Source organism: Caretta caretta, chromosome 9 (assembly GCF_965140235.1).
Source record: "Caretta caretta isolate rCarCar2 chromosome 9, rCarCar1.hap1, whole genome shotgun sequence".
NCBI lineage: Eukaryota > Metazoa > Chordata > Testudines > Cheloniidae > Caretta > Caretta caretta.
Genome location: NC_134214.1, coordinates 27,886,746 through 27,913,725, shown reverse-complemented (window position 1 = coordinate 27,913,725; position 26,980 = coordinate 27,886,746). Strand labels below are relative to the sequence as shown.

General features: G+C 40.6%; 2 protein-coding genes and 1 long non-coding RNA gene across 7 annotated transcripts in view; 1 reads left to right on the top strand and 2 right to left on the bottom strand.

Annotated features, from left to right (window-relative positions):
- Nucleotides 1-1,280: 1,280 nt before the first annotated feature.
- Nucleotides 1,281-4,471, bottom strand: SERP1 (stress associated endoplasmic reticulum protein 1). Its single transcript, XM_048862805.2, has 3 exons — nucleotides 4,166-4,471; nucleotides 3,841-3,916; nucleotides 1,281-2,789 (listed from the first exon to the last, which is right to left on the bottom strand). The coding sequence occupies exons 1-3, from the start codon at nucleotides 4,247-4,249 to the stop codon at nucleotides 2,749-2,751; spliced, it is 201 nt and encodes a 66-aa protein (XP_048718762.1). The 5' UTR covers nucleotides 4,250-4,471; the 3' UTR covers nucleotides 1,281-2,748.
- A 79-nt stretch (nucleotides 4,472-4,550) lies between these two features.
- EIF2A (eukaryotic translation initiation factor 2A) overlaps nucleotides 4,551-26,980 on the top strand; it is a 44,679-nt gene continuing 22,249 nt past the window's right edge. Inside the window, exons 1-9 of one of the 5 annotated variants that reach the window (XM_048862799.2) lie at nucleotides 4,551-4,757; nucleotides 13,716-13,785; nucleotides 14,198-14,272; nucleotides 15,759-15,877; nucleotides 19,654-19,753; nucleotides 20,147-20,229; nucleotides 22,473-22,546; nucleotides 22,678-22,822; nucleotides 25,499-25,615. In XM_048862799.2, the coding sequence (XP_048718756.1) occupies nucleotides 4,730-4,757; nucleotides 13,716-13,785; nucleotides 14,198-14,272; nucleotides 15,759-15,877; nucleotides 19,654-19,753; nucleotides 20,147-20,229; nucleotides 22,473-22,546; nucleotides 22,678-22,822; nucleotides 25,499-25,615 (811 nt within the window). In that variant the 5' untranslated portion in view covers nucleotides 4,551-4,729. Of the gene's footprint in view, nucleotides 4,758-8,524; nucleotides 8,544-13,715; nucleotides 13,786-14,197; nucleotides 14,273-15,758; nucleotides 15,878-19,653; nucleotides 19,754-20,146; nucleotides 20,230-22,472; nucleotides 22,547-22,677; nucleotides 22,823-25,498; nucleotides 25,616-26,980 lie in introns of those variants that run through there. The other 4 variants (XM_048862802.2, XM_048862801.2, XM_048862803.2 and 1 more) reach the window with 4 other exon arrangements.
- LOC125642083 (uncharacterized) lies at nucleotides 17,611-25,503 on the bottom strand. The gene is made up of 3 exons (XR_007358267.2): nucleotides 25,168-25,503; nucleotides 24,279-24,328; nucleotides 17,611-17,878 (listed from the first exon to the last, which is right to left on the bottom strand). It is a non-coding gene; the product is annotated as an uncharacterized LOC125642083 (long non-coding RNA).

Below are 26,980 nucleotides of genomic sequence, written 5' to 3'. Positions count from 1 at the left end.
AAACTAAATCCAAGTTTGAAAGCAGTGCTTGGGTTTTAAGTGTAAGCAAGCCTGACTCTTTGACACTTACCCATTGACTGTATTAAGTAATATTTGTTGGCAAATAGATACCACTAACAAAATGATTAAGAGTTGGAGACTAATTTTTCTTCAAGTTTCTATAATGAGAAGTCCCATTTTTTACATATTTGGATAAAAAGACATGGTGCAAAGAGGAAAATAACTAATAGCGATTGGCTCTATACATCTATTTCATAACTGTAATCAGAGATGCTCCAGTATTATGGGAAACATTTTGTAGCTAACCAAATATGGCCCCTACCATGGACTAGGTCTTTATCTGACAAATCTGCATAGTACCACTGATTTCAGTAGAGCTAAGCCACTTTGCACCAGCTAAGGAGCTGGCCTTATATATAATGTTAGTGGCTCTATTAATAGTTTCTAATGATCAGACCTGTTTCTCATTTAAGCATAAGGTTTAATACTTAGTGAGATGGAAACTGAATTAGGTTGGCTAGTTCATGCCCCTGCCAATGCAAAATTAGGCCCTAGAGTATAATTCCTAATGCTTTATTAAATCTAACCCTGTTTTAAACAGTGCTCTTTATTAATTCTAAGTTACATAGCAATGCTCTTTCTGGGTTAATGACCAAATTGTTACCATACATGACTCGTATAAAAACTTCTCATTAGTAACTGTACAGCCAAAACGAGGTATTAGTCGGGAATGAATCTGACTACAGTTTCAATCCATTTGATTAAAGAAAAACTAGAATACTTAGCCTTATGGAAACTAGACACTACCATTTTCCAACTGTAATAGTGTGTTAAAGTACATTTATGATACTCAAAGCTATAAACTCATTTCTTTCTCATTCAAGCTATGTGGCTCTCACTATAACCACATAAGGCTCAGTAACATCAAGATCATCATCCATGTCTGATTAAAAATAAGCAATTACTCCATGTTTTCTCGAAACTCTGTTGTGGGATTGTTATACCATGCTGGAGGCAGCCAACTCGGCTACTAAACAGCAGAGTATAAAAAAAATTATTCACACTGGACTGAACCAAAACTTAACACCTCATTTAATCAAGCTTGCATAAACTGTTGTTCAACATAAAATGCAGCAAAATTGATATTTAAATTCATTCTGAGTGATACTATAGAAAGGTATTGACAACTCGAACAAAAAAAATTTAAGAGCTAATTTTCCCATTAAACCAGAAGATCTAGTTTGGAATGGTCAGCACCTACAAGTTTAAAAGGGAGACAATTCACATTTTAAAAGTAATTTATTTAAAATAGTACTGCAATTGTACACAAACTTTCTCATTTACAAATTATACCAATTTCCAAGGACAGAGAACATAACTTGTCTGGCTAAACTATGGGGCAGATCCTCAGCTGTATAAACTGTCATAAGCCCACTGATTTCAAGTGGACTTAGGCAGCTGAGGATCTGCCACTAGGTGGTTAGTAACACATCCCTATGAAAGTAGCATAGCTTATTTTCCTAATTAATTCTTAATGCAACCAAATTTGAGTAATACCCCCTTCTTCTACCCAAAAAACATGCTGGAAAAACAGACCTTTATTTTCCCAAAAGAAGTGCACAATGGAAGACCGACTCCACCTTTAAGTTAGACTTAGCTATTACAAAAGGTAGTTTGACAGCCTACGCTTTTGAGAGACTTCTGCAATAAACTAGGTGTGATACATTGCATCACAAAGATAATTTCAGTCTTATACACAAGGAAGTCAAATCAGATTTTTAGGGTTATTTGAATGCAACTGGGGTGTTTGATGGGGAAATATTTAAGTGCTAGAGACAAAGGCAGGTTTGGACCCAGTAGCTTGGTTCACATGAAAACATGTTACTTCTCTTTGGAGGTATTGTGTGCGTGTAAATGGCATGTGTATGATGGTTGAGTGGTTCAAGAAGTATTTACAGCCAAGTTATACACTGCTGCCAACAAAAGTTTAACACTGACAGTCCCAACAGCAGCATTTATCACAGCTGCTATGCCTTAACTTGTTAGTACTAAAGCATTCCCGAAGCAGTTGTTGCCTTGTCATGTTTAGTCAGCCTCATCAAGTAAAACCTACTGATTTTACATTAACAAACACTTGTTTTAGGAGGATAGTCTTGCAAGGGGCATGGAATAAGGTGTTCCACCATTATAAGCGCTAATGCACTGCCACATGCTATAGTAAAACTAGGTGACGGCTACACATGATGTTCCATTTAGATAAGCAATGTAATGCAACAAAGCCCACTCAGCTTAATTGAGTGTGCTTTAAATTCATAGTACAGCCACTAAAAGAATCCCCGCTTCTCAATTTTAAATAAAACCAGTTCCATTTATACATAGGGTTAACAGATCTCAAGACTGGTGTTTACACAGATGTAGTAGTTCCTACATACCTACACTGCATACAACTTAACATATCTACACAAAAAAATGTATACTTCACTAAATAAGTAGGTCCACGATTGTAGATCAACAATAGAATTTTATTGCTTTATACATGTGGTGCTTTTCAAGGCACTGTGGTATTGACTCGAAAACTTGGAATGACTCGTGAAGGAACCTGGAATGACATATGGCCAATATGGAAAATCGTTCTGGAGCAGGACAGTATCATGAATTAAGTTTTTAGACCAGGGTATCAAACATTAGGAATGACAGTTCATTGTAATTCACAGGAAGATGAAAACAACTTGTTTAAGGTCAGCGCCTTCACATGCCCATCCTGATACTCTGAATAATTTGGAAGATAGCTGCAAAAGAAAAGATGAATACAAGTGATGCTTACCAAATAAGCCAAACAAATCATAGTTAATACTTGCAAGAATCAACAGACACATCAATCGCACACATTCATGAAGGCGCACAAGTTTTTTTCTTAAATGGCCAATTTTGAAAAAAACTGCCAGAGATCCCTTTAAAGGGTATATCCTTTGTATTCGTAATGGCTTAAAAGTTAAGGCTCCCCCTATTTATATGGATCTTTTCAGCAAAGGAGACTGATCAAAGAAACAACAAAATACTGTCTAATGTGAAAAGAGAAGTTTCTCTAAAAAGGTAATCATAGATATATTACTAGGAACCAACAGTAGGCACTAAAGATTGGTTACTCTGCTTTACCCTGTTAAGTACAGTGCTAAAGCAATAAAGGATACAAGTGTAAAAACCCTACTTTGAGTGATTTGTAACTTGATCCTTTAGACTCTGTTATATAATACAAATTGCATGGCTGAATGCCATACCTTGAGCAAGGTTAAGGTTGATAAGCTCGAAACAGGTGCACTACTAACAAGATATTCCCAATCACAGCGTACAGGTACTCACTAAAGTTAATATGATTAGCAGATACACATCTAACTTGCTAATGTTAGGTTGTTTTAAATATTTTTATAGCTTTCTCATTTATATAGTAAAGTCATTTCCAGATGACCACTGTGTTTGTTAAGATCAGTAACTACACAGAAAACCTGTAAGTCTATGTGTGGCTTTTTGCATCTTTCAAGATTTGTCATTTAAATTAGTTCCTCTTTAACTCTTGCCAGCGGGTGGCAGTGAGGAGTGACACCACCTGGGACACCCATCTCACCTGCACACTAATCAGTACCTCCTTTCAGTCCTGCCCCAAGAAAGGTCAGTCACCTGCTGGGCTTTCTCCAGTGATCAGAGGAAGAGCGGGCACAGCCACAGGCCTGGGAGTTGTTCCAAGAGGACTCTGGCCCCGCTGCTCACAGGCAGGGAAAGGCCTGGCCTCCCTCTCAAGTATGGAGGGGGCACAGCATGAGGTGACCCCTATGCAACGCTTACCTGAGCCACAAACCACAAAGATGAACAGCGCCAACAACCAGGGCCCCACGGATGCCTTCTCCTCGGGGGCGTTTCTCTGCAGGGAGAGCAGCAGCATCAGGGCCAACTCCCCTCCAACCAAGCCAACCCCCCCTGGCTCTGAGGGCGCGCACTGACCCACATGCTCCGTCCCCACAGCTCCCCATGCCCTGCCAGGTTCCCACCAGATCCCAGAGGGAATAAAGCAGTTCACCTACAGGGTCCTCCTACCCGCTCCCCCGGCCCCGCTCTGGGGGCACTCTCCGCCCCCGCCTGCCAGAGCACGGCTAGGGGCCCCCGCCCGTACCGAGGTCTTGGCGACGTTGCCCCGCTGGGTGATGTTCTTGCTGTGCTTCTCGTTCGCCATCCGGATCCGCTGCTTCGCCACCATCTTCCCCCCGCGCCGCCGGGGGCCCGGGCTACTCCTCCCCGCTGCTCTGTGGACGTGAGAGAAGCGACCGCCCCGGCCTCGCCACTCAACCGCCGAGTCTGTGCCGGACTGGGGGGGTCTCAGGCACTCAACGCCGCCCGCTTCTCCCAGACCGCTGCCAGCGTAAGCACTGAGATTACGTCCCGCCCAGCGGAAACACGCAACGCGGGGAGGAAGGGGGGCGGCGGCCACCCGGAAGGGCAAAGGTCTCCGCTCTCACGGAGCGTCCAACCCGCTCGCCCTACCCCACTACTTCCGGGTCAACGGTAACGGAGGGGCTATCTGAGGCAGGAAGGCGCACTTCCTCGAAGCACATGACCACAGAAACCCACGTAGCCCAGGAGGCGGTTCCCGCTATCAGAGACCTGGGCGACGTGTGTTTTCTAGAGGCTTTGCTGGTGACCCTTGACCCGGAAAGAGAAGTTCTGCGTCCGACTCAACATGGCGCCTTCCACGCCGCTTTTGGCAGGTGGGTTCTGTGCCAATGGCTAAGGCCAGCGGCATAGGAGCAGGTGTCGCTCGGAGGAGCAGCGCCTGCTCCGCTCCCCTTGCGGGGAACTTCCCAGTCATCCTGCGCTGCTAAACCCTGTCCCGCCGCCCTGTTCCCACTCTACTGTCATCGGCACCCTCCCCAACCGGGCCATCGTCTCCCTGCCGCTTTGGCCCCGGTGTCCCGGCTCCTTCCCTCCCCCAGGCCTCACTGCGTTGGTTGCCCTCGCCCCCCCCCATGCCCTCGTGTCCCCTGTGGCCCCGGCACGTTTCTCGAGCGCGGGCTGCGATGGCCCGTTTGCGCTTGGTGCCGTTGAGTCTCTGCCCTGTGGAGCGTCACACGCTCCATCTCCGCCTGGCGCCTCAGTACGCAGGGAGGGGGGCCGTGTCCGTACAAGCTGCCCTGCCAATGGGATCCCACCACACTCTCGCGTGGCAAGGCAGCGTCTTGGGTTCAGCGTGACACGTGTGCCGTTCGCACGTGGTGGTGCGCCTAAGCCTAAGCCGTTTTGCTGTTTGAGGGGCTGTGGTATTGTTAACTTGGTGCGCTACATCAGCGTGCAACATTACACAGACCTGGAGTTTCCCATGTGACTTTGTTAGATCTGGAGTTGCTTTTGATACTATTTACCTTGAGCGGTAACTAGAATGTGGCTGTAATTATTAGTAGGAGTGTATGGAGTTCTGAAATAGCTAAATTCCTTTCGATTCATTTTGATAGGATACAGAGCATAATGCTGTAGCCAGGCCTTCAGATTTGGAGTTCCAGAGCATTCCAGTGTACTGCCCTCATTTTCATTATATATGTGAGGCTGCGTTGTGGTATCTCCAGTATTTGGATGACAGCCAGCTCTGTATCTGCATTTCATAAGACTTGATGGATAGGATTGACCCAGTGTACTTAGTGCTTAACTGAAATCAGGATTTGGATGAGTTAGCTGAAACTGAGATTATGCTGGTGGAGTAGAGTATCCGCTGGAGAAATTGATGATAATGATAGTTGTTCCTTCAGCTGGAGGAGCTTGATCAGTGCTTGTTAATCAGAACCTTGGGGTTCTGTGGGACTCGCTGCTGCTTATTGACCAGAAAGCTGCAATGGCTAGGACGGTGTTTCATAGTTAATTCTTAACCAGAACATTTTCACCTTTACTTTTGAATGTAGACCTGCCCAGTGATCAATTTATTTGTTACCTCAGGACTAGACCACTGTGCTATTTTCTACATCAGGCTACGCCTTAAAATTATTTAGGAACACTGGCAGGTGCAGAATATGGTACTTTGCTAGTTCAAGAATGTTTCTCAGCGGGTTCCCCACGTTAAATATTAGTATTCTAAAGAGCATGTTTAAGAGGAAAGCAGCATGGTCTGGTGATTAGAACACTGTGTAGGGGAGTCAGGAGACCTAGTTTCTATTCCCATTTCTGATACTGACTCTGTGTAACCATAGCCAAGCCACATAACTTCTCTGTGCCTCAATTTTTCTATATGTAAATGGAAATATTTCCCTAACTCATTGGGATGCAGAGAGTCTACATTTATTGTTTGTAAAGTGTTCTGAAATCATTACATAAAAGGTGACTCATGTAAGTACTGTCTTTACTGCATGTTGTGGTATGCTCAGACTCCATTCAATACAGTATCTTCTGCCTTCTCTTTCCCACCTCTCCAGGCTACCTGGAAAGAAGGGAATGCATTTTTCCTTCTGTTCCTCACCTCTGGAAGTGAGGAGTCACTTTTTGCTCCTGGCTGCTTGGATGTAAAGGGGATTTCAGCTGTTCAGATTTTTCTGCCCCCTTGTCAGCTCTGTCTCTTGCACTGTTCTCTACTGCCTGTGGTCTTTACAATGTCAAGTTGCACAGGGAGCACTCCTCGCACAGGTGCTTCACTCTTTCTGAGAGTAATGCCAAGGAAGTGGAGGGCATTCTGCGTCAAAGAATTAAAAATTCTACACGCAATATTTAAAATTCTGCAAATGTTGTCAAATAAATGTGGAGGCTCCAGCATGGCATTGGGGAGCACAGGCCACTGGTTGCACAGAGGTAGGAGATCATGCTGCGTCTCCCCGCCCTCCCCCCTGGACACTAACTCAGTGGTGAGGCTGCACCCAACCCTGATACAGTGCAAGGACCGGTCCTGCCCTAGAAACACCCCAGAGCCCTGCTCCTCCGTGCCAGGTGTGGGCAGGCTCAGCATGGCAGGATCCAAGTGTGGAGGGGCTTGGTATGGGTTGAAAGGTTTCTGTGTGGGGCAATCTGGGTATGGGAGAGGTCAGTGGGTGATCTGGGGGCGGGAGTGGGGGCAGGATCTGGATGCACAGGGGCTTGTTGGGGGTTCTGGATGCAATGGTAATGGGACTCTGTGGGGGGGGGGGTCCAGGTGAAGGTGGTTGGGGCTCAGCAGGGGTAGTCTGGGTTTGAAAGGATAGAGCTCAATGAGGGGCTGGGGATGGGGGTGTCCAGGTGCTGGGGGACTGGGGCTCAGTGGGGTTGGGATCCAAGTGCAGCTGGTTGGGGCTCGTTCATGTGGGGTTCTGGGTGCGGGAGGGGTGGGTATGAGGGGGTTTGGATGCATGGGAGTTGGACGGATGATGGGGGAGCAGCTCCCTGTATAGTGACCCCCTCCCCCTGCAGCTGAGGAACAATGGGTGAAGGAAGTGCCGGGGGGTGGGAGTTTGCAGAGTTCCTATAGCTGGTGGAGAAATCTGGGGGTGAGTCTGACCCGGCTCCGATGCTGTGCAGGGGAAGAGGAAGTCCCATCTTCCCCAGCCCAGCGGGACTAGGAACTGAGCCTGGCACAGGGTAGGAGCCACCAGCCAAGTCTTTCCCAGTCTTGACCCCACCCCACAGTGATTTACCTCTCTGCCGGCTGCCTTGGGCACCCAAAACATACTGCTGGGAAGGGTTGCATGACCGCTTTGGTGGCTTCCCTTTGCTTCCATGTCATAAAGTCATTTTTCTGCAGGGAAATAAAGAACTCTGTGAGGGACATACATTCTGCACATGCGCAGTGGTGCAGAATTCCCCCAGAAGTAAATATCACTGATTTAGGCCACATCTACACGGGAGACCTTACAGATGCACTGCTGTACCAATGCAGCTGTATTGTTTTAAGATTTCCCATGTAGCCGCTCTATGCCCACGGGAGAGAGGTCTCCAGGTTGGCATAATTAAACCACCCCCAATGAGCTGTGGTAGCTATGTCAGTGGGAGAGCGCCTCCTGCCAACATAGGTCTGTGCACACCAGTGCTTCTGTTAATGTAACTTGTGTCACTCAGAGAGATGTTTTTTTCACACCCATTAGTGGTATAAATTTTATTGACAAACGTGCTAGTGTAGACACAATTAGATGTTAAGATATTGATATCAGGTTGTCCATTTGATATACATGACCATTATGTCATAGTAAGGGTTGTTTTTCAGTTTCCTTTAAAGATTTTTTTAAAAATATTTGTGTGAAAGTGATTTGAAAAATGAGACTATCAAATATTAATAAGATGTAAAAACTTTAATAACTATTCTTTTTTTTAAAATGCTGCATGATAGAGGAAATAAGATCATTCCATCAATAGAATTTTTGAAGAACAGAATAAAATAATTGAAAATGTGTAGAACTTTTTTTAACTCCTTCAGACACCATTGAGGAACTGCTATATTTGTGAGTGATTTTCACTGCAAGTCAGACTTACTTATTTTTAAGGCCAGAAGGAGCCAGTGTGATCATCTAGTCCAGTGGTGGGCAAACTGCGGGCTGCACGCATTTTCATTGGTAGGTTGAAGAGAGATCTATTATCAAGTTTCTGTTCCCCGTTAAAGTACTTTCAGACTGTAATCAAGTCACCCCTTAAGCATCTCTTTAATAAAGCTACATAGATTGAGCTTCTTTGAGTTTCTTAATATAAGGTAAATTTTCCGGTCCTTTAATAATTTTCAGACCATTTTCTTAATTCTCTCCAATTTTTCCAACATAATTCTTGAAGTGTGGACACCAGAACTGTATTCCAATACCAATTGTCTCGGTGCCAAATACAGAGATAATGTAACCTCCCAATTCCTCCTCAATATTCCCTTATTTATACATCTAAAAATCACATCAGACCTTCTAGCCACAGCATTGCACTGGAAGCTCACATTCTTCTGATTATCCATTGTGATCAAGTGTTTTCATTAGTATGGCCTACTTTTGTTCCCAGATGTGTGGCCTTATATTTAGTCACACCAAAACATATTTTTTTGTTTGCACCCCGCTTAGCAAGTGATCCACACTACTCTGTTTCAGTGAATTGTCCTCTGTTTTTTTTATCAGTCCCACAATTTTTGTATTATCTGCAAACTTTATGAGTAATGATTTTATGTTTTCCTCCAGGTTATTGATAAAAATATTAAATAACATAGGGTTGAGAAACTATTCCTGTGGGATCCCAGTGGAAACAACCTCCTTGAACAGGAGTTTTCATTTACAGTTACATTTTGAAATCTATCAGATAGCTAATTTTTAATCCCTTTAATACATGCCATGTTGATTTTGTTAGCTTTAGTTTCCTAATCAAAATGGCAGTACCAGGTCTCATGTTTTAGAGAAATCTACTTATATTACATCAGCAGAATTAGCTTTATTAACCAAACTTGTAATTGCATAAAAAAAATCATATTAGTTTGCCAGATTTATTTTCCATAAATCCAGATTGATTGGCATTAGTTTGAATACCCTCTTTAAATTCTTTATTAATTGAGACCCATATAAACTGTTCCATTATTTTTCCTAGAATCAGATTCAGACTGACAGGCCTACAGTGACTCAAGTCATCCTGTTTACTCTCTTAAAATATGGCACAACATTAGCTTCCAGTCCTTCTGGAACATCATAAGTGTTCCAAAACTTATTAAAAATTAACATTAACAGTTCAGAGAGCTCATTGGCCAATTTTTTGAAAATTCGTGGGTGCAAGTTACCCTGATCTGACGATTTAAAGGTGTCTAACTTCAGTGGCTGTTTAACATCCTCCTTAGTTACTGTTGGAATAGAAAGTATTTCATCATCATATGAGTTAAGTACATTATCTGTCTTTTTCACAAATACTGAGCATAAATATTTATTGAACACTTCTGACTTGTCTTCATTATTATTGACAATTCTACAAAATCTATCTAGTAAAGAACTAATAACATTATGTATTAGGGTTCCTTTTGTTCCTAATATACTTCAAAAACACATTCTTGTTGTCTTTAATTTTACTGGCCATAGGTTTCTCCTTGTGTTCTTTTGCTTCCCTTATCTATTTTCTGCAATTTTTAGTTTCTAATTTAAATTCATTGCTGTCAACTTCCCCTTTAGAACAGGGTCAGATTTAACTTTTTATGTTAGAATTTGATGAGAGAATCTGACATAGACACATTATTCTAATTTTTTATTCCCAACTTTTGAGAGAGATTACCGTGTATATTTCTTTCAGACCCTTCTGTAAACCATCTGCATGTGGACCTTCCATTGAAATCAGTGTATGGAGAACTAGAAGGATTGGGCCTCTTATCAGATAACCTATAGTAAATTTTGTTTTGATACCTACTAAAAAGCAACACAAAACTTGTTATTTTTGTTCATTCTGTTGTAGCCAACTCATGTGAATATACTAAGGCAATATCTTTGCTTTTTGATTAATCTTTAACCTTTAGAATTAAAAAATTAAGTAACAATCTTATTTTCTCCTCAGAATAAATTCAATTATTATAAAAATAATCAAAATAATATACAGTAATTTTTTTAAAAAAGGAGTTGGGGTAATATTTGTCCTAGCTCTCTCGATCTCCACAAGAGGAAGATTGCTATTCTTTTTATTATTTTCAACTTGGAAGTTCACAAAGATATGGGGCTTGCAGTGCAGTGCAAGGTATTTTTATGAAGACCATGATAAGCCATTTATACATGATAGCTCTGGCAATGATTTGATCTAGTAGTAATTTGCAAACTGTGCTAGACTATAATGTCTATTTTCTGAAATAATCTATACTTGAAAAGGGACAAACCATTTACAAAAGATAAATAATGTTTAAACCGATGAAAAGAACTTTTCAAGGAAATGTATTTAGAAGAGGTCTGGATGTGCTGAATATGTTTTAATTATTCTTTTTATATTTTTTTAAACTTGTTCATTGTAGACCAGTCCAAGTGTAATTTGCAAAGTCTAGACTAAAAGTTTTAATTTATAGATCTAAATTCTTTTCTAAGAAGGAGAGAAAGATCCATGTAGCATTCTCAAAAACTTCCAAAGGATCATAATGTCAGTATATCTGCTGATCTGTAGTAAATAGATCAATACATAGTTTATTCAAATTGTATATTTCTCTGGGCAGAGACCTGCCCCTTTATTTTCCTGTTATGCATTTAGTACATTCTGGGTTTGGGATGCTATAGTAGTTGGGTAATAAATATATCATCCAAACTGTGCTGCTATGTATCAGAGGGGTAGCCATGTTAGTCTGTATCCACAAAAACAACAAGGAGTCTGGTGGCACCTTAAAGACTAACAGATTTATTTGGGCATAAACTTTCATGGGTAAAAAGCCCCACTTCTTCAGATGCACTGAGTGAAAATTACAGATACAGGCTTAAATATACTGGCATGTGAAGAGAAGGGAGTTACCTTACAAGTGAAGAACCACTGCTGACAAGGCCAATTCAGTCAGGGTGGATGTGGTCCACTCCCAATAATTGAGGAGGAGGTGTCAATACCAAGAGAGGGAAAATTGCTTTTTTAGTGAGCCAGCCACTCCAGACCCTATTCAAGCCCAAATTAATGGTGTTAAGTTTGCAAATGAGTTGTAGCTCTGCAGTTTGTCTTTTAAGTTTTTTTGTTGAAGGATGGCTACTTTTAAATCTGTTATTGAATGTCCAGGGAGATTGAAGTGTTCTCCTACTGGCTTTTGTATGTTACCATTCCTGATGTCTGATTTGTGTCCATTTATTCTTTTACGTAGAGACTGTCCAGTTTGGCCAGTGTACGTGGTAGAGGAGCATTGCTGGCACATGGTGGCATATATCACATTAGTAGATGTGCAGGTGAATGAGCCCCTGATGGCGTGGCTGATGTGGTTGGGTCCTCTGATGGTGTCGCTAGAGTAGATATGGGGACAGAGTAGGCAGCGGGGTTTGTAACAGGGATTGGTTCCTGGATTAGTGTTTCTGTGGTGTGGTGTGTAGTTGCTGGTGAGTATTTGATTCAGGTTGGGGGGCTGTCTGTAAGCGAGGACTAGCCTGCCTCTCAAGGTGTGTGAGAGTGAGGGATCGTTTTCCAGGATAGGTTGTAGATCGCTGCTGATGTGCTGGAGAGGTTTTAGCTGGGGACTGTACGTGATGGCCAGTGGTGTTCTGTTGTTTTCCTTGTTGGGCATGTCCTGTAGTAGGTAACTTCTGGGTACCCATCTTGCTCTGTCAATCTGTTTCCTCACTTCCCCTGGTGGGTATTGTAGTTTTAAGAATGCCTTATAAAGCTCTTGTAGGTGTTTGTCTCTGTCTGAGGGATTAGAGGAAATGCAGTTGTATTTTAGGGCTTGGCTGTAGACAATGGATCGTGTGATGTGTCCTGGATGGAAGCTGGAGGCATGTAGGTAAGTATAGCGGTCAGTAGGTTTCCGGTATAGGGTGGTGATTATGTGACCATCACTTATTTGCACTGTAGTGTCCAGGAAGTGGATCTCTTGTGTGGACTGGTCCAGGCTGAGGTTGATGGTGGGGTGGAAATTGTTGAAATCCTGGTGGAATTCTTCAAGGACCTCCTTCCTGTGGGTCCATATGATGATGATATCAATGTAGCGCAAGTAGAGGAGGGGCTCTAGGGGACGAGAGCTGAGGAAGCGTTGTTCTGACTCAGCCATAAAAATGTTGGCATACTGTGGGGCCATGCGGGTACCCAAAGCAATGCCGCTGACTTGAAGATATAAGTTGTCCCCAAATCTGAAATGGTTGTGGGTGAGGACAAAGTCACAAAGCTCAGCCACCAGGTGTGCCGTGGCCTCATCAGGGATACTGTTCCTGATCGCTTGTAGGCCATCCTCCTGTGGAATGTTGGCGTAAAGAGCTTCTACATCCATGGTGGCCAGGATGGTGTTTTTCAGGAATCACCAATGTAGTTTCCTCAAGAAGTTGGTGGTGTCTCGAAGATGTGCTGGTAGCGTAGGGTCTGAGGAGAGAGTTCAAGTAGCCAGATAATCCTGCTGAAAGAGTACCAATGCGTGAGATGATGGGGGCATCCAGGATTTCCCGATTTATGGATCTTGGGTAGCAGAAAGAATACCCATGGTCGGGGCCCTAGGGGTGTGTCTGTGTAGATTTATTCCCATGCTATGTATGGACTGCTGTGACAATGTCAGAATTCCAGGTTTGTTGGTGAAATCACAAAACAAATGTAAAGTTGCCACACTTACCAGAAAAACCCCTACTATCTTTAATATCCTATGAAAACACATAATATTTAACTACTGCTTATGCATTTCTAATATCATGGGATATCAGACTTGACTTTAAGTGTTGTCACTTTACATTTGTTTTGTGACTTCAGTAACAAATTTGGAATGATTCTGGAAAGTCAGCTAATCTGAATTTTTTTTTTTTTTTATTATACACTACAAAGTCCTTCCTAATGGATAGTTTGGGAATGAATCTGGATGTCTGTTCTACTTTGTTGACAGGCTATAATAGCTGAAACAAGGCAGCACATTGCAGAATTCACATTCCATTTTCTACCAATATTTATTTCTTACTTGCTCTGTTTAGAGTTTAGTTTTCAAATTCAGATTTCACAGTGGACCAAACCTTGTCTCATGTCAGCCTGACTTTCTTTGCTGACACCATCTTAATATCAGTCTCAACATTGATAAGTTAGCTAGCTTCAGACCTTTTTCCAATTTAAAGTGAGTAATAGTTTATTTAACTTTTCTTTTCTAGTGCGAGGATCTGAAGGATTCTACATGGTGACTGGACCACCTAGTTTTACTGAGAATACAACACTGCAAAGGTACTGTTTTAAACATTCCATCTTTTGCAGAAAATAAAACTGTTTTTCTAAATATTTAATATACATCTAGAATTTTCATTTGGAAAAAAATCATAAAGTGAGTGCTAATGTCTGATCATGAATTAATTTTAATCTAAGTTAATAACTTAGAAAATTGGTGTATTTGAGGGCTTTACATTTGTATACGCACCAATAATATTTGTATTTGTTAGTTGACTATTGCCCCACCCGAGCATGTAAGTATAATTACACAGACTGATTTTGTTATCTCTGTTATAACATAAATACTCCCCAGTAATTTCTATAAGCAGCATGGAAACTGGTTGTAACATTGCTTTTCATCTTGTTTTATGAGATACCTCTTTTGTGTGATATATTTGACTATTCATGTGTATTTGTTATGTTTTTTTAGGGACTTCGGGAAAAACTGCAAAGTTTTTGCTTTCAGTAAGGATGGTACTCTCTTTGCATGGTGCAATGGAGAAAAGTCAGTGCCGCTTTTATTATGAATGATTTTCTTTAATTGATGTTATGAGATCTGGATATATATATATTTTAGAATGTACATAAATGCTATAAATGAAAACACTACAAAGGCACTTTTTGTACTCCAGTTGCAGTGGTAGGTTTTTGTTTTCAAATTAGCATATGAATTATTTATTATTGATTTCATACATGTATAGGGCACCCATCACCATGGAATTTGGATGCTCTTTTATCAGGGGGTGATATTGTTTCTGTTCACATTGCCCAGTAAAAAATATCCAATTCCCAGTTCTGGGACTCATCCCAGGACCTTCAGCATAATAGGGTTGCAGCATGATTTCTAGGCTAAATTCTTTAAAAACAAGAGAAGGAAATGATTGTATATGGTCTTATTATTTTGAAAATATTCTGGGTGCTCAGAATGCTTGGAACTACTTGATTGTCCACCAAATGTGGAATTTTCAGTACAATACAAGGTAGTTTAAAAAGAAGTTGGCACTCTAGGCCAGATGCTGTTAGGTACCAAAATCCCTATGTTCCTAGTGAAATCAGTGGAAAATGAGGATTTTAGGCCTCCTTATTTATCGACTACACAGATTCGGGCCCTCCTATGACAAATCATGCCTCAGAAACATTCCTTTCTGCAGTAATGGCCCATTGATACCAATTGGAAAGAGGAGATAACCAGTTTTGAGATTTTAAGATTCTTAATGCTCTGTTTACTCATTACCTGGCCAGTGGACAATACAAAATGTCTGTTAATGCTGATGAATGTTTTGTTCTCTGCTCAATTTTGTTCCTCAACATTTTGAGGTTTTTCTCCGCTGTGCTAGGACCTTTGTTTCAGTCAGCTGGAAAAGTCCCGTCACTGGAAGAGGGGCAGTTCATGTAACAGTGGGGAGCAAGGTCTTACTCCAGTCGCTGGAGTCTAGCAGTGGGTTGGATAGGGTATGAATCTATTTGTATATTGTTCTTTGGATTCCACATGATGCAGGTCACCATCAAACTTTAGTTTTCAAACGTATAATGTCAGGGCTGTTATCTCACCTTGTTATAGTTATTTTTTGATTGTGATGTACATGTTCTCTGGACTTACAAAAAAAATTAAATGCAGTATCTTACAGATCTAACTCTATTCTTCCTTGCTATTGTCTATTTGTAACTCAACTTTAACATTACAGAAACATCAGTAAGAGGTGTTTTTGTGGCAATTTTTTTAGCTGGAATGTAAATTTTTGCAGACCAAGTATGTAACATGTTTTTGACCTGAGATTTTTACTTACTAATTTACTTTTTGGTATGCTTGGATATGTGGTCTTAAAATTTGTTTTAATCAACATTTAACAAAAGGAAAAAACCCTCCTGCATTTAGTTACATTAGCCAAATGTGGAAGAAACCTAGAAGAGCCAAACCTATGTGAAATGACACTGGCTATTGACTAACCAGGCTAATCAAGCTTTGTTGAAATGACCTCTCTTGGTTCCAGAGTAAATATTGTGAATGTTGCCAGCACTGAATTACTGCACTCTTTTGATCTCCCAAAGGCAGTTTGCCTTGAATTCTCGCCAAAGAATAATGTCCTGGCTACGTGGCAGGCCTACACAAGTGAGTATTTTACCATCTGTAAAAATGCATTAGGGAACTGTGCACCAACTCAAGTCAACATGAAGACTTGCCATTACTTGATTTGCATAACTATTTGCCAAAGATGTCATGGGGGAGAAAACGTTTTACTCCATGTACAGGTGCATGGTTAAGTGCATAATAAAGCGAAGATGCCTTCTGAAGCATCAGGTATGGGCCACTGGACTAGTGATCTGATCTGCTGAGCAAATGCTATGTTTTAAAAAAATTACTGAATACTACATGGAGAATATGTGTCATCTTAGTGTATGTGCAAAGTGCCTCAGGTGCCATGTGACTAGGATTCATCACTGAATTTGGTCTGCTGGTTGGGTCATTAGCTTTCCCAGTCCGGGCCAGGTACTGACTGGGAGTAAGACGTGAGCGCTGATCAATGCCTCCCAGAATATGTGTGGACACCCTAGAATACAGTTCAAACCAGCTTATAACCATGCAAATAAGATACTTTATGGAAAGAGAAAAGGAGTACTTGTGGCACCTTAGAGACTAACAAATTTGTTAGTCTCTAAGGTGCCACAAGTACTCCTTTTCTTTTTGCGGATACAGACTAACACAGCTGCTACTCTGAAACCTGTGTTTATGGAAAGAGCTCATCATAAGCTAAAGAGAAACTGAGACTTTAACATGGGAGTTTACAGAGTGGCTGGGTGAGGTTCTAGGTGACAGAACAAATCAAAGAGTGGGACCCAACTGTGGAGAGTCACAGGAAGGCCAAGGTTAAAAGACTGTTGTGAACAGCCAGGTCAATAGGTGTATTATAGATAATGGGTGCAATGAGTCCATGGAGAGTTTACAGTTTATGGCTATGAAAGCAAAGGTGATAGATGATGGGGGTGGATGTGGTCATGTGGGAACAAATCTTAGAGGATTTGAAACGTTTACTTTCAGTTTATCCACATGGTAGATTTTCTGAGCGCTTGACTTAATTTGTAAAACGTGTATTAAAAAAACCCCAACCTTTCCTAGGGTTAGTGACTCTATTCCTGTGCCCTTGTCTCATAGTGTAGGGAGGAGAAACCAGGAACTTCAGAGTTCTAGTCAGTTTGGGCTTTGCTGTTGACTTCCTGTATTGCCTTTGGGAAGTCTACTCCTTAAACCTGACTCTACTCTGAAAATGGACTCTTTAAAAATGGCATTGTGAGGGTTCATGTTTATTGTCCCATATGATTTCCATATCAGGCATGCTTAGGGGGAAAAAAAAACAACTAACCACCAAAGCTAGTCTGGAAAACTGAACTCTGTCACGCTGGATTCATTCTTTTTTGTGCATAAAGGTTGTGCAATCCAAATTAGTCCTTTTGTGATGGCTTGGATCACAGAAAACCCCTTGGGAACTGCCACCTGATGTGCTGAGACTACCTCTGAGCCCATTTTCCCTGACAGCTTGGGACTTCAGTGCCCTGCCTGGTTCAAGCCAGACATGCTAGCCTGCTACAAACACAAACCCAGGTCTGAACAACGTCCCCCAAAAGGTATAGGCTTAACTGAAAACAGCTTAAGAAGTGTTCCTGTCTCCACCACTCAGATGCCCAGCTCCCAATGGGGTCCAAACCCCAAATAAATCTATTTTCATAAATTGTTCACTCTCTACTGATAGAGAGAGATGCACAGCTGTTTGCCCCCCGATATTATTAATTAATCCACAGTATGTATTAAGTAAAAAGTGATTTTATTAAATACAAAAAGTAGGATTTAAGTGGTTGCAAGTAATAACAGACAGAACAAAGTGAATTACCAAGCAAAATAAAATAAAACACACAAGTCTAAGCCTAATAGTATAGGAAAATGATTACAGAAGAAATCACACCCTCAGAGATGTTCCAATTAGCTTCTTTTACAGACTGGCCGCCTTCTAGTCTGGGTCCAGCAATCATTCACATCCCTGTGGTTACTGTCCTTTGTTCCAGTTTCTTTCAGATAGCTTCTCCACCCCCAAAGGGGCTTATTTGCAGTGCCATTTACCTGAAGCAGAATTGCAAGGGATATAATTTAGAATTTTCAGGGGCTTAAATAGACTTCCTCTTGTGGGTGGAAACCCCTTCTCCTCTCCCACGGAGAATCCAGCTCCAAGATGGAATTTTGGAGTCACATGGGCAAGTCACATGTCCATGCATGACTCAGTTCCTTACAAGCCAGGCCACATTCCCAGGAAAGTTCAGATGTGGATTGGTTTCAGAGCGGTAGCCGTGTTAGTCTGTATCACCAAAAATAACGAGGAGTCCTTGTGGCACCTTAGAGACTAACAGATTTATTTGAGTATAAGCTTTCGTGGGTTAGAACCTACTTCATCAGATGCATGGAGTGAAAATACAGGAGCAGGTATAAATACATGAAAGGATGGGGGTTGCTTTACCAAGTGTGAGGTCATTCTAATGAGATTAAATCAACAAGGAGTCCGGTGGCACTGTAAAGACTAACAGATTTATTTGAGCATAAGCTTTTGTGGGTAAAAAACCTTTGTAGAGATATGGAACTTGGAATATCTAGCATAAAACTCATTCCAGTTATGTTATATTTACACTCAGAAGCATATTTCTATAGAGCATTATGTGGTGCAACGTCACACCCTTAATTACACTTTTGCAGCCAAATAGTCTTCAGATTATGCCCTAAGTGGAAGAATAGGTTCATAGGTAACAATCTGGTTACACAGGTTTAGTTGCCTGGAACCCAGTTATCAGTTCTGTTGATGCATGACAGAATGGAATGGACTCTACTTCATTTTTTCTCAGCTATATTGGCTCTGCATGGCTAACAGGAGTGAAAAGTTACTTTAGTTACTCAACTCAGTGGATGGGAGTCTGAATGCACACAGGGAGCTGATCTGATTAGTAAGTAGAGGCTATTTAGTTTGTAGAATAGTACTATATTTGAATAGTAGTGCCTTGCTACCTCCCAGAGATGAAAATTAACTTGGTTAGTGTTTGAGTTGCACTGTTAAAAGGTAAAGTGCAATTCAAGTGCAAAGTAGTATTATTAATGGTCAAATCATTTACTACTGTGGTAACAATTTTGGATATAAAAAAAATCTTCTTATTCTTTTACAATTGATGAGCTATCTTCTGTGGGGAAACCTGCTAGAGGCTATGCTGGGGGAGACTGTTAATGTTGCTTACGGCACCCTAGGAAGCTAAAGGAACCACAGAATGAAGAATGGAAAAATAGTTTAGAGACTGGAAATTAGGAGGAAGAATCAGGAACCGTTGCTGATAACGGAAAGTCATCTCTGCAATAAATACTTTTTAATGTTGCAGATGGCTAATACAATAAAAAAATTAATTCATTCAGCAAATCTAACTTGTGGTTTGCTGATAAATGGAAAGGAAGTGACATAGTCATTTGAACATCTTAGCAAATAACAAAACATAAATTTGGATACTTAACTACAAGGCACTGATCAGGAATATCACAGCATTGAAGAATGCTGGATGCTTCACTAGTGCAAGGTAGATCCAGTAAACTGGAGGAGCATAGCTCCCAGATTTAAAGAGAAAGTAGATATGTGGTTGCATAAAATAAGCAGCTGGTCCAAAGAAGGAGTAGGTGAAAGCCTTATACTGTCAGAATCTGCCAAATTTAGGACTTGATCTTGCAAGGTGCTTGCACATTCATAAGGGTGTTTAGCCCTTTGCAGGATCATGAAAGGTCATTGTTAGGGTGGAATAGGATGGTGAGTGAAGCAGACCTAAACTTACTCCTGGGGCCACCACTGCAAACCTATGTTTTTTTTATTACAGCTGCTAAAGATGGCACAGCAGGCATGCCCAATCTACAACTTTATGATGTGAAAACTGGGAAATGTTTAAAGTCTTTCATCCAGAAAAAGATGCAGAATTGGTAAATAATATTTTCAAGTATTAATTATCTACAGAGAAATGAAGTTTTCAAAACCTGATCTTGAAAGTATGATTTTAATATTGTGTTGGTTCTCAAAATATTGTCTGCTACAAACTGAAAGTATCTATACTAGTATCTTTGTACACATGTGTAGTCAGTTTGTAACATAGTAAATCCACTACCATTTTGTACAACTGGGGGGAAATAGTACAGTTAGTAACTGGTTGTATGATATTTTCACCACTAACCTCATATAATCTTGTAATAGTGTTGAATCTCTTTTGAGCATTGGTCTAAACTTAAGTTATGAAATGTAGTTTTTAAATATAGAGATAGTAAATGTTGCCTATTTCAATTTTTATATTGTCTTTTTTTTTTTTTTTTAAATCTTAGGTGTCCTTGCTGGGCAGATGACGAAAGTATATCTGCTAGGATCGTAAATAATGAAGTGCACTTCTTTGAAAACAACAACTTTGGTATGCAAACATTTCTAAGATTTGGCTTCATTGCATTCTAGATATGTCTCTTTTGCCTATCTTCACCCTTTTTACATTTTTCTGATTTTTTTCATGTCGTTGGCTTTATCTGAAATATTGCTTAAATCCTCTTTTATTTTGGTACCCAGAAAAAATAAGATCTTGTGACGTCCTAGCATATTTTCAGCACATTGACATTTTTTGTTTTCTACTTCTCAACTGCCACTCTGTAATGTGAGACAGTTCCCCATTTTAGATAAAGAGGGCCATTGATCTATGCCCAGTGGAGTTCAAAGGATGTGTGTCAGTATAGAACATGATTTCTTCTGTGGGTTGTGCTCAGCTTATCTCTTTTGGGTTCCAAAGAGCCACGAGAAGATTGACACTTACGGTGATAACATTACTATGGAACCAGGATATTTTCCAGAGTAGTTCAGCATTAACCAAAGGTATTTTGGAAGTAAAGAGAACAAGCTGAGGCAGAGGGAAGCAGATGAGGAGGAAGGAAGCCAGGAGAGTTTGGAGATACAGAATGCTGACAATGGAAGAGAACAAAAGGAACGCTAGGGAAAGAGAAGACAAGAGAACAGTGAAAGTAGAACGGAGGAATTCAGAGAAAAAGAAAAAACGTAGATGACACACAAGTTGTTTGGGGGTTAATGGTGTAACACACTGCCTTATGGGAGACATGGCTTTAGGATTCGGGGGCAGTTTCTTCTGAAGCTCATGGAACTTGGAGATATAGAGACATGGAGACTCTGGCTCCATGCTTGTTGGAGAAGGAAGATTAGGGTGAAAGTCATGTGTGTCTCCCTCGTCCCCCCGCCCCCACAATTTGGTGACTGGTTTACGGAGTAATATTACTGGTGTTCTGGGAGGAGGCTTTTCACCATTCTTCCCAGGTGGAAGAAACCTTCCATAATGCTTATCAAAGGGGAGGTGTTAAGGGGTTATCCTGAGAAAAATCTGTATTCTCATCAGGTGGGATTTCCTACATTGTGCTCGTGTTCTTTCCCATTTATGATCTGTTGTAGATAGAGATGAGACTGCTATGAGAGCAGACACCCTTTAAGCTTTTTATTTAACATGGATTATTATTAGGCTGTGTAAATCCTGCTGGGTTTACTTAGCAATGGGGTGGTTCATGAACTGAACCTTGAAGTTTGTTTGAGAGGTGTAGAAAACCTACATTAATTAAGCCCCAGCTGCCAAGAGAGAATTCCATGATACCGTGGCCACTTCTGCTGTACTGCCTATTGGCCACCCCCTAAGGAGGGTGCTAGGTGTTCCTTTCTCTTCCTTCCCCGCTCCCCACACACACAGAGGTTTTATGGTGTTGGCAGTCCACTGACCGCACAAATCAGTCAGGGTGTTCAAAGGTATGTTAGGTGCCATCTCACCCCTCCCAAAAGCTATAGTACCAGGAACAAGGCAATGACTTCCAGACTTATCTTACGCAGAAGTTCTCCATAATCCCTAGTGTGGTAGCTAAGGAACTCCCCTATCATTTGGTAGGGAAATATGAGGTGTATCTATTAAGGTGTGGGATCATTTGTCACTTCTGCCACTAAGCTCACTCTGATAGCTGCTCAAACGAGACTCTCGTCCCACTGCCTTACTGCGAAGGAACTGGCAGCGAGTGCAGATTCACTTCCAGAGAAAATTCTTATGTGTAGGGGAGTGATCAGTTCACAGCAGGCCTTTCAGAGAACGTGCTGTGGGGAGCAATCACCTGTGTCCCATCCCCAAAGATCCAAGGAGGGGAGACTGTACAGAATGGAGCAGGATGTGTGGGAGTGGCCGCGCTTCCTCTGAAGACAGCATAGTTAAGGTGGGTGGCTATGCCACTTGCTTTGATTGTGGAAAATGAAGTATGTTCATGGGGGGTTCAAAGACTTTCTTGCTGTGTGAACTTCTCCTCCAAGGTTTGTAGAACGTTTAAAACCCTAGGCTGGTTCAAGTGGGTTCAAAGTTTGAGGGAGACATTTCACACCCTATAATTGTCATACCTGTGATCATAAAGAGAAATAAATCTAGCAAAAACTTCAAGTCTGAGAGACTACATAATCAAAGGTGGTGATCATGCTGCTTTTGCCAAGTAAAGAATCTTTTTATGGTTAAGTACATCATTCCTTGTGTATTATCAGTGGGGTACACTCATAAAATGGTATAATATAAAAGTACATTAAGTAGTGTGAGTTAAGTGTTTTGTCATTAACCTGCCTGTAATTGTGATTTTGCAGATACTATTGCAAATAAACTTCATTTGCAAAAAGTTAATGATTTTGTGTTATCACCAGGACCACAGCCAAGCAAGGTACCTATAATTTTTATTCACAATTCATATATTTTGGTTTTCTTTAATTCCTTTAGAAATCATTGTATTTCTCTGCCTTTGTGCTCCTAAGAACAATGTATCACTAATTTAATATATTGGTGTTGATTTAGGTTTCTGTTTATGTTCCTGGAAGCAAAGGTGCACCCTCGTTTGTAAGACTGTATCAGTACCCTAACTTTGGTGGCTCTCAGTCTGCATTGGCCAATAAAAGTTTCTTTAAAGCTGACAAGGCGACAATGCTCTGGAATAACAAAGGTACAGCAGCTATTAAATTAATATCTCTTATATTTATATTCACTAACTTCAAGGTGTGGTTATTTTGCTTGCTTTTGTTTTTGTATTCGTCAAATGCAAAGACAAAAAACTTGTGTTAATGGAACATTAATGTTATAATTTTAAACACTAAAGTTCTCATAACTTGCCCACATTGTCCTTCATAATCTCGTCCCCATCTATATCTGCTCTCATTTTCTCCTAAACATCTTGCTCCATCAACTCCTTGCATACCTTTCTTTCCCCTGAACCCTATAATTTCTTCTTCCATTCTCATCTTTGCATGCTCTTTCATGCTGCCCTGTATATCTATGTAGGACTAGAAAATTGGTTATAGTTAAACTGCAGCCTCCAAAGGAAAATCCCACCACACCATTTCCTAATTCTTGTTGACACAGAACATACTATCTCCTGTTTTCACGTCCTTCTTTAAAAGGCATTTCATCCAGAAATCCTGCTTCTTTATCCTTCCTGTACCTGAACTGGTGTCATGTGTTCCTTAGACTTGTCAAGGTTCCTTCCCCACTCTGAACTCTAGGGTACAGATGTGGGGACCTGCATGAAAACCTCCTATGCTTATTTTTACCAGCTTAAGTTAAAACTTCCCCAAGATACAAACTATTTTAGCTTTTGCCCTTGTACTTTATCACTGCCACCACCAAACGTCTAACAGATACATAACCAGGAAAGAGCCCGTTTGGAAACGTCTTTCCCCACAAAATCCTCCCAAACCCTACACCCCCTTTCCTGGGGAAGGTTTGATAAAAATCCTCACCAATTTGCATAGGTGAACACAGACCCAAACCCTTGGATCTTAAGAACAGTGAAAAAGCAATCAGATTCTTAAAAGAATTTTAATAGAAGAAAAAGTAAAAGAATCATCTCTGTAAAATCAGGATGGTAAATACCTTACAGGGTAATTAGATTCAAACATAGAGAATCCTTCTAGGCAAAACCTTAAGTTACAAAAAGTCACAAAACCAGGAATCTACATTCCATTCAGCACAGCTTATTTTCTCAGCCGTTTAAAGAAAACAGAATCTAATGCATATCTAGCTGGATTACTTACTAAGTTCTAAGACTCCATTCCTGTTCTGTTCCGGCAAAAGCATCACACAGACAGAGAGAAAGAGGCTTTGTTTCTCCCTCCCCCCAGCTTTTGAAAGTATCTTGTCTCCTCATTGGTCATTTTGGTCATGTGCCAGCGAAATTTTCCTAGCGTCTTAACCTTTTACAGATGAAAGGGTTTTTCCTCTGGCCAGGAGGGATTTTAATGGTGTTTACAGTCTTGTCATAAATATAAAGGGAAGGGTAATCTGTTTGAGACAAGGAACATGCCTTACTTTCTTTTGTAAAATGCCACATACATTTGCATTGCTACATAAAATGTGTGGTAATCCCCATTCTACATATTCTTTATGACCTAGTTTTGTCCTACCTTTTTCCACACAACTCCCATTGAAGTCCGTTGGAATCATCTGCGAATAGCTGAGAGTAGAAGCAGGCCCATTATATTCAGTTGTATATTTAACATCATAACTAATAATCTGAAATATTCCATATATGTGTGATGTGAGCAAATTCAAGTTACTACAAGAATCTGAACATACATTTCATGACTTTTGCGTGTATACGTGGGAGCATATGTTTATTTATAATTTCCATAAATTTTATAAAGAGGGATTAAAACACTACTTTCTGTACTCTCTCATTTGTTTAGTCAAAAAATCTAGAAAACTAGCGAACAACAGAATGAAACAGCACAGACACACATTTACATAACTAATGAAACTTTATTAATACATACTTCCAGTCCATGAACACAGATACCGCCTAATAATGTGGAAAATTCATTTTATATATAATATGTATTGTGTGTGCTTTTGTGTGTAATGTATACAATTCCACTGTGTTTAGACACTTAGATTTGTGAAACTGCAAAATGTAATTACATAAAAACACATCACATTTGAGATGAACTACATAGTCCACTTTTGTGCTTTACCACTCATGAATAATGATGGTCATTTCAAAGTCATGTTGGTAAAACTTTTATACTAACCACCAATTATTACATATACATGTGAACAGAAGGCAATGTTTATATTATATACTTATATATTTGCTAATATGCTATTTGTGTGTGCGTAAGTGAAATAGATATACATACAAAAGCTATTAATGTGCAAAATTGTTTTGTTTTATTGGTAAACTGGTCTGGATGCTAGTTGACAGTTAGTCTTGGTCAAGCGGATAGCTTAATATAGTTATGTTAGTGTTATGCATATATAAAAAATCTCTTCACACCACTTAAAAAAAACTCTTACCTTTGAATAATTCAAAATGAGTGAATGGGTTTTGCTCACACTTCCTCCATCCTCTTTAAATGAAAAAAGATCATCTTTGGGTTAAAATCAAGAAAGGAACATTTTAATTGAAAAGGAGAAGATGATAGAAAGTTCTGAGCATGTGATAAAGCATCATTAAAGAAAGTGTCCGTATAATCTTAATTATAGATTTCACAACTGGCCAAACTTAAAATTTTTTCTCTGTGTATATGGTAGTTTCTGTTAGTGGAGACTAAAATGTAGAGTCTCAGGATTACTAGGTGGTTTGCATGTTTAAAAAAAAATCTTACTATGTTTTGTACCCTAATAGCTACGGCTGTGCTAGTAATAGCTAGTACAGAAGTTGATAAAACAGGAGCTTCATATTATGGAGAACAAACGCTGCACTACATTGCAACAAATGGAGAAAGTGCTGTTGTACAACTACGTAAGTGGCTTTTGAACATTTACATAGTGTTATGTCATTTGTTATTGGGAATTGTACTTAATGTATGCTAAAAATCTTAGTTTCGATGAAAACAGTGAACTACTGCTTGTCATTCAAATATGTTTCTGCACTAAACAGATATTAAGGTAGTGAATTTTGTTACCTCACACGATAAGAGTTTCTATGACCTCTCCCCTTTCTGTTTAATAATAGTGATGGACTGTTCAAAATAAAAACACTTAAAATTCCACTTCCGCTTCTTGAAACTTGAAAAACTGTTCAATTGAATCATGCTTGGTGGCATATGCTTTGCTATCCTGAAGTTCAACCAAAGCATGAAAGCATCCCACATGAGAAGGCCCCGCCTCTTTTCGAGGATATTCCATAATAAGCATAAGACTGTTAATACTGCCTTGCCCTCCACAAGGGCACACGTACAAACTAATCATATCCCCTATGTACTGTAAAAAGAAGCATTGAAAAACAAAAAGGTTTACTATTTTGGAGGAAAAATCACTAAAACTTTTGGATGAGACCGTATTGCCAGCCCCAAAAGCTCAAAAATCATGAGTCAGGCTCACCAAAAATCATGAGATTATGTAAAAATGATAGATTTGGTGTTCTTTGTATGTGTCTTCTGCTTTTTGAGCCTTTTGAGTGCACTGGGGTCACATTTTGAAGCTTTCTCCACAGCTGTGGGGGCTAGAAATTTACTTTGAGAATGAAGGCTGAAATCATCACACGTCCACTTGACTCCAGGAGCTGGGGCTTTAAGGAAAACAATTATCATGAGACTCATGACAAAATCATGAGAGTTGGCAACACTGAGAGATTTAAAACTGATCCTTATTTTTACAAAAAAAGTGTGTTTAATCCCAGTACCCTGGTTCAATACCAAAACCACTAATCTGTTTACCTAAAATTTCCTCTGTAATAGTTTTCTTCCCTTTTTTTCCTTAACTGTGGTTAGGCTTGTTTTGCACTGTTAAAGACTGTTGTGTGTCAAGAGTGTTGGGAGGCTGAAGGCCTGTCTACACTACAAACTTAAGTTGACCTATGTTAGGTCGACTTACAGCAACCACAGTAATTACTGCAGTGGTTCATGTCTACACTACCCTTCTCCTGTCAGTGGTGTGCGTCCTCACGAGGAGCACTTCCGCCAACTTAAGAGAGGCAGTGTGGGGGGCTGAGAGCTCAGGCTCTCAGGTCCGTGCACAGCTCCCCGCTGTGAGCCTGGTTGCCCTCCTCCCCTGGGCTCTTTGCTGCCCCCCAGGCTCTCCGCTCCCCACCGGGAGCCCGGCTGCCCATTTCCAGCAGGGAGCTCTGCACCCAGAAGGAGCCTCCAACCTGCCCTAGGGTGACAGC

Excerpts from the sequence above, each read along its gene's own strand:
- SERP1 (XM_048862805.2), bottom strand. The coding sequence starts at position 4,249 with ATGGTGGCGAAGCAGCGGATCCGGATGGCGAACGAGAAGCACAGCAAG. Across the intron at positions 3,917-4,165 it reads GCAACGTCGCCAAGACCTCG|AGAAACGCCCCCGAGGAGAA; the intron begins GTACGGGCGGGG and ends CTCTCCCTGCAG. Across the intron at positions 2,790-3,840 it reads CTTTGTGGTTTGTGGCTCAG|CTATCTTCCAAATTATTCAG; the intron begins GTAAGCGTTGCA and ends TTTCTTTTGCAG.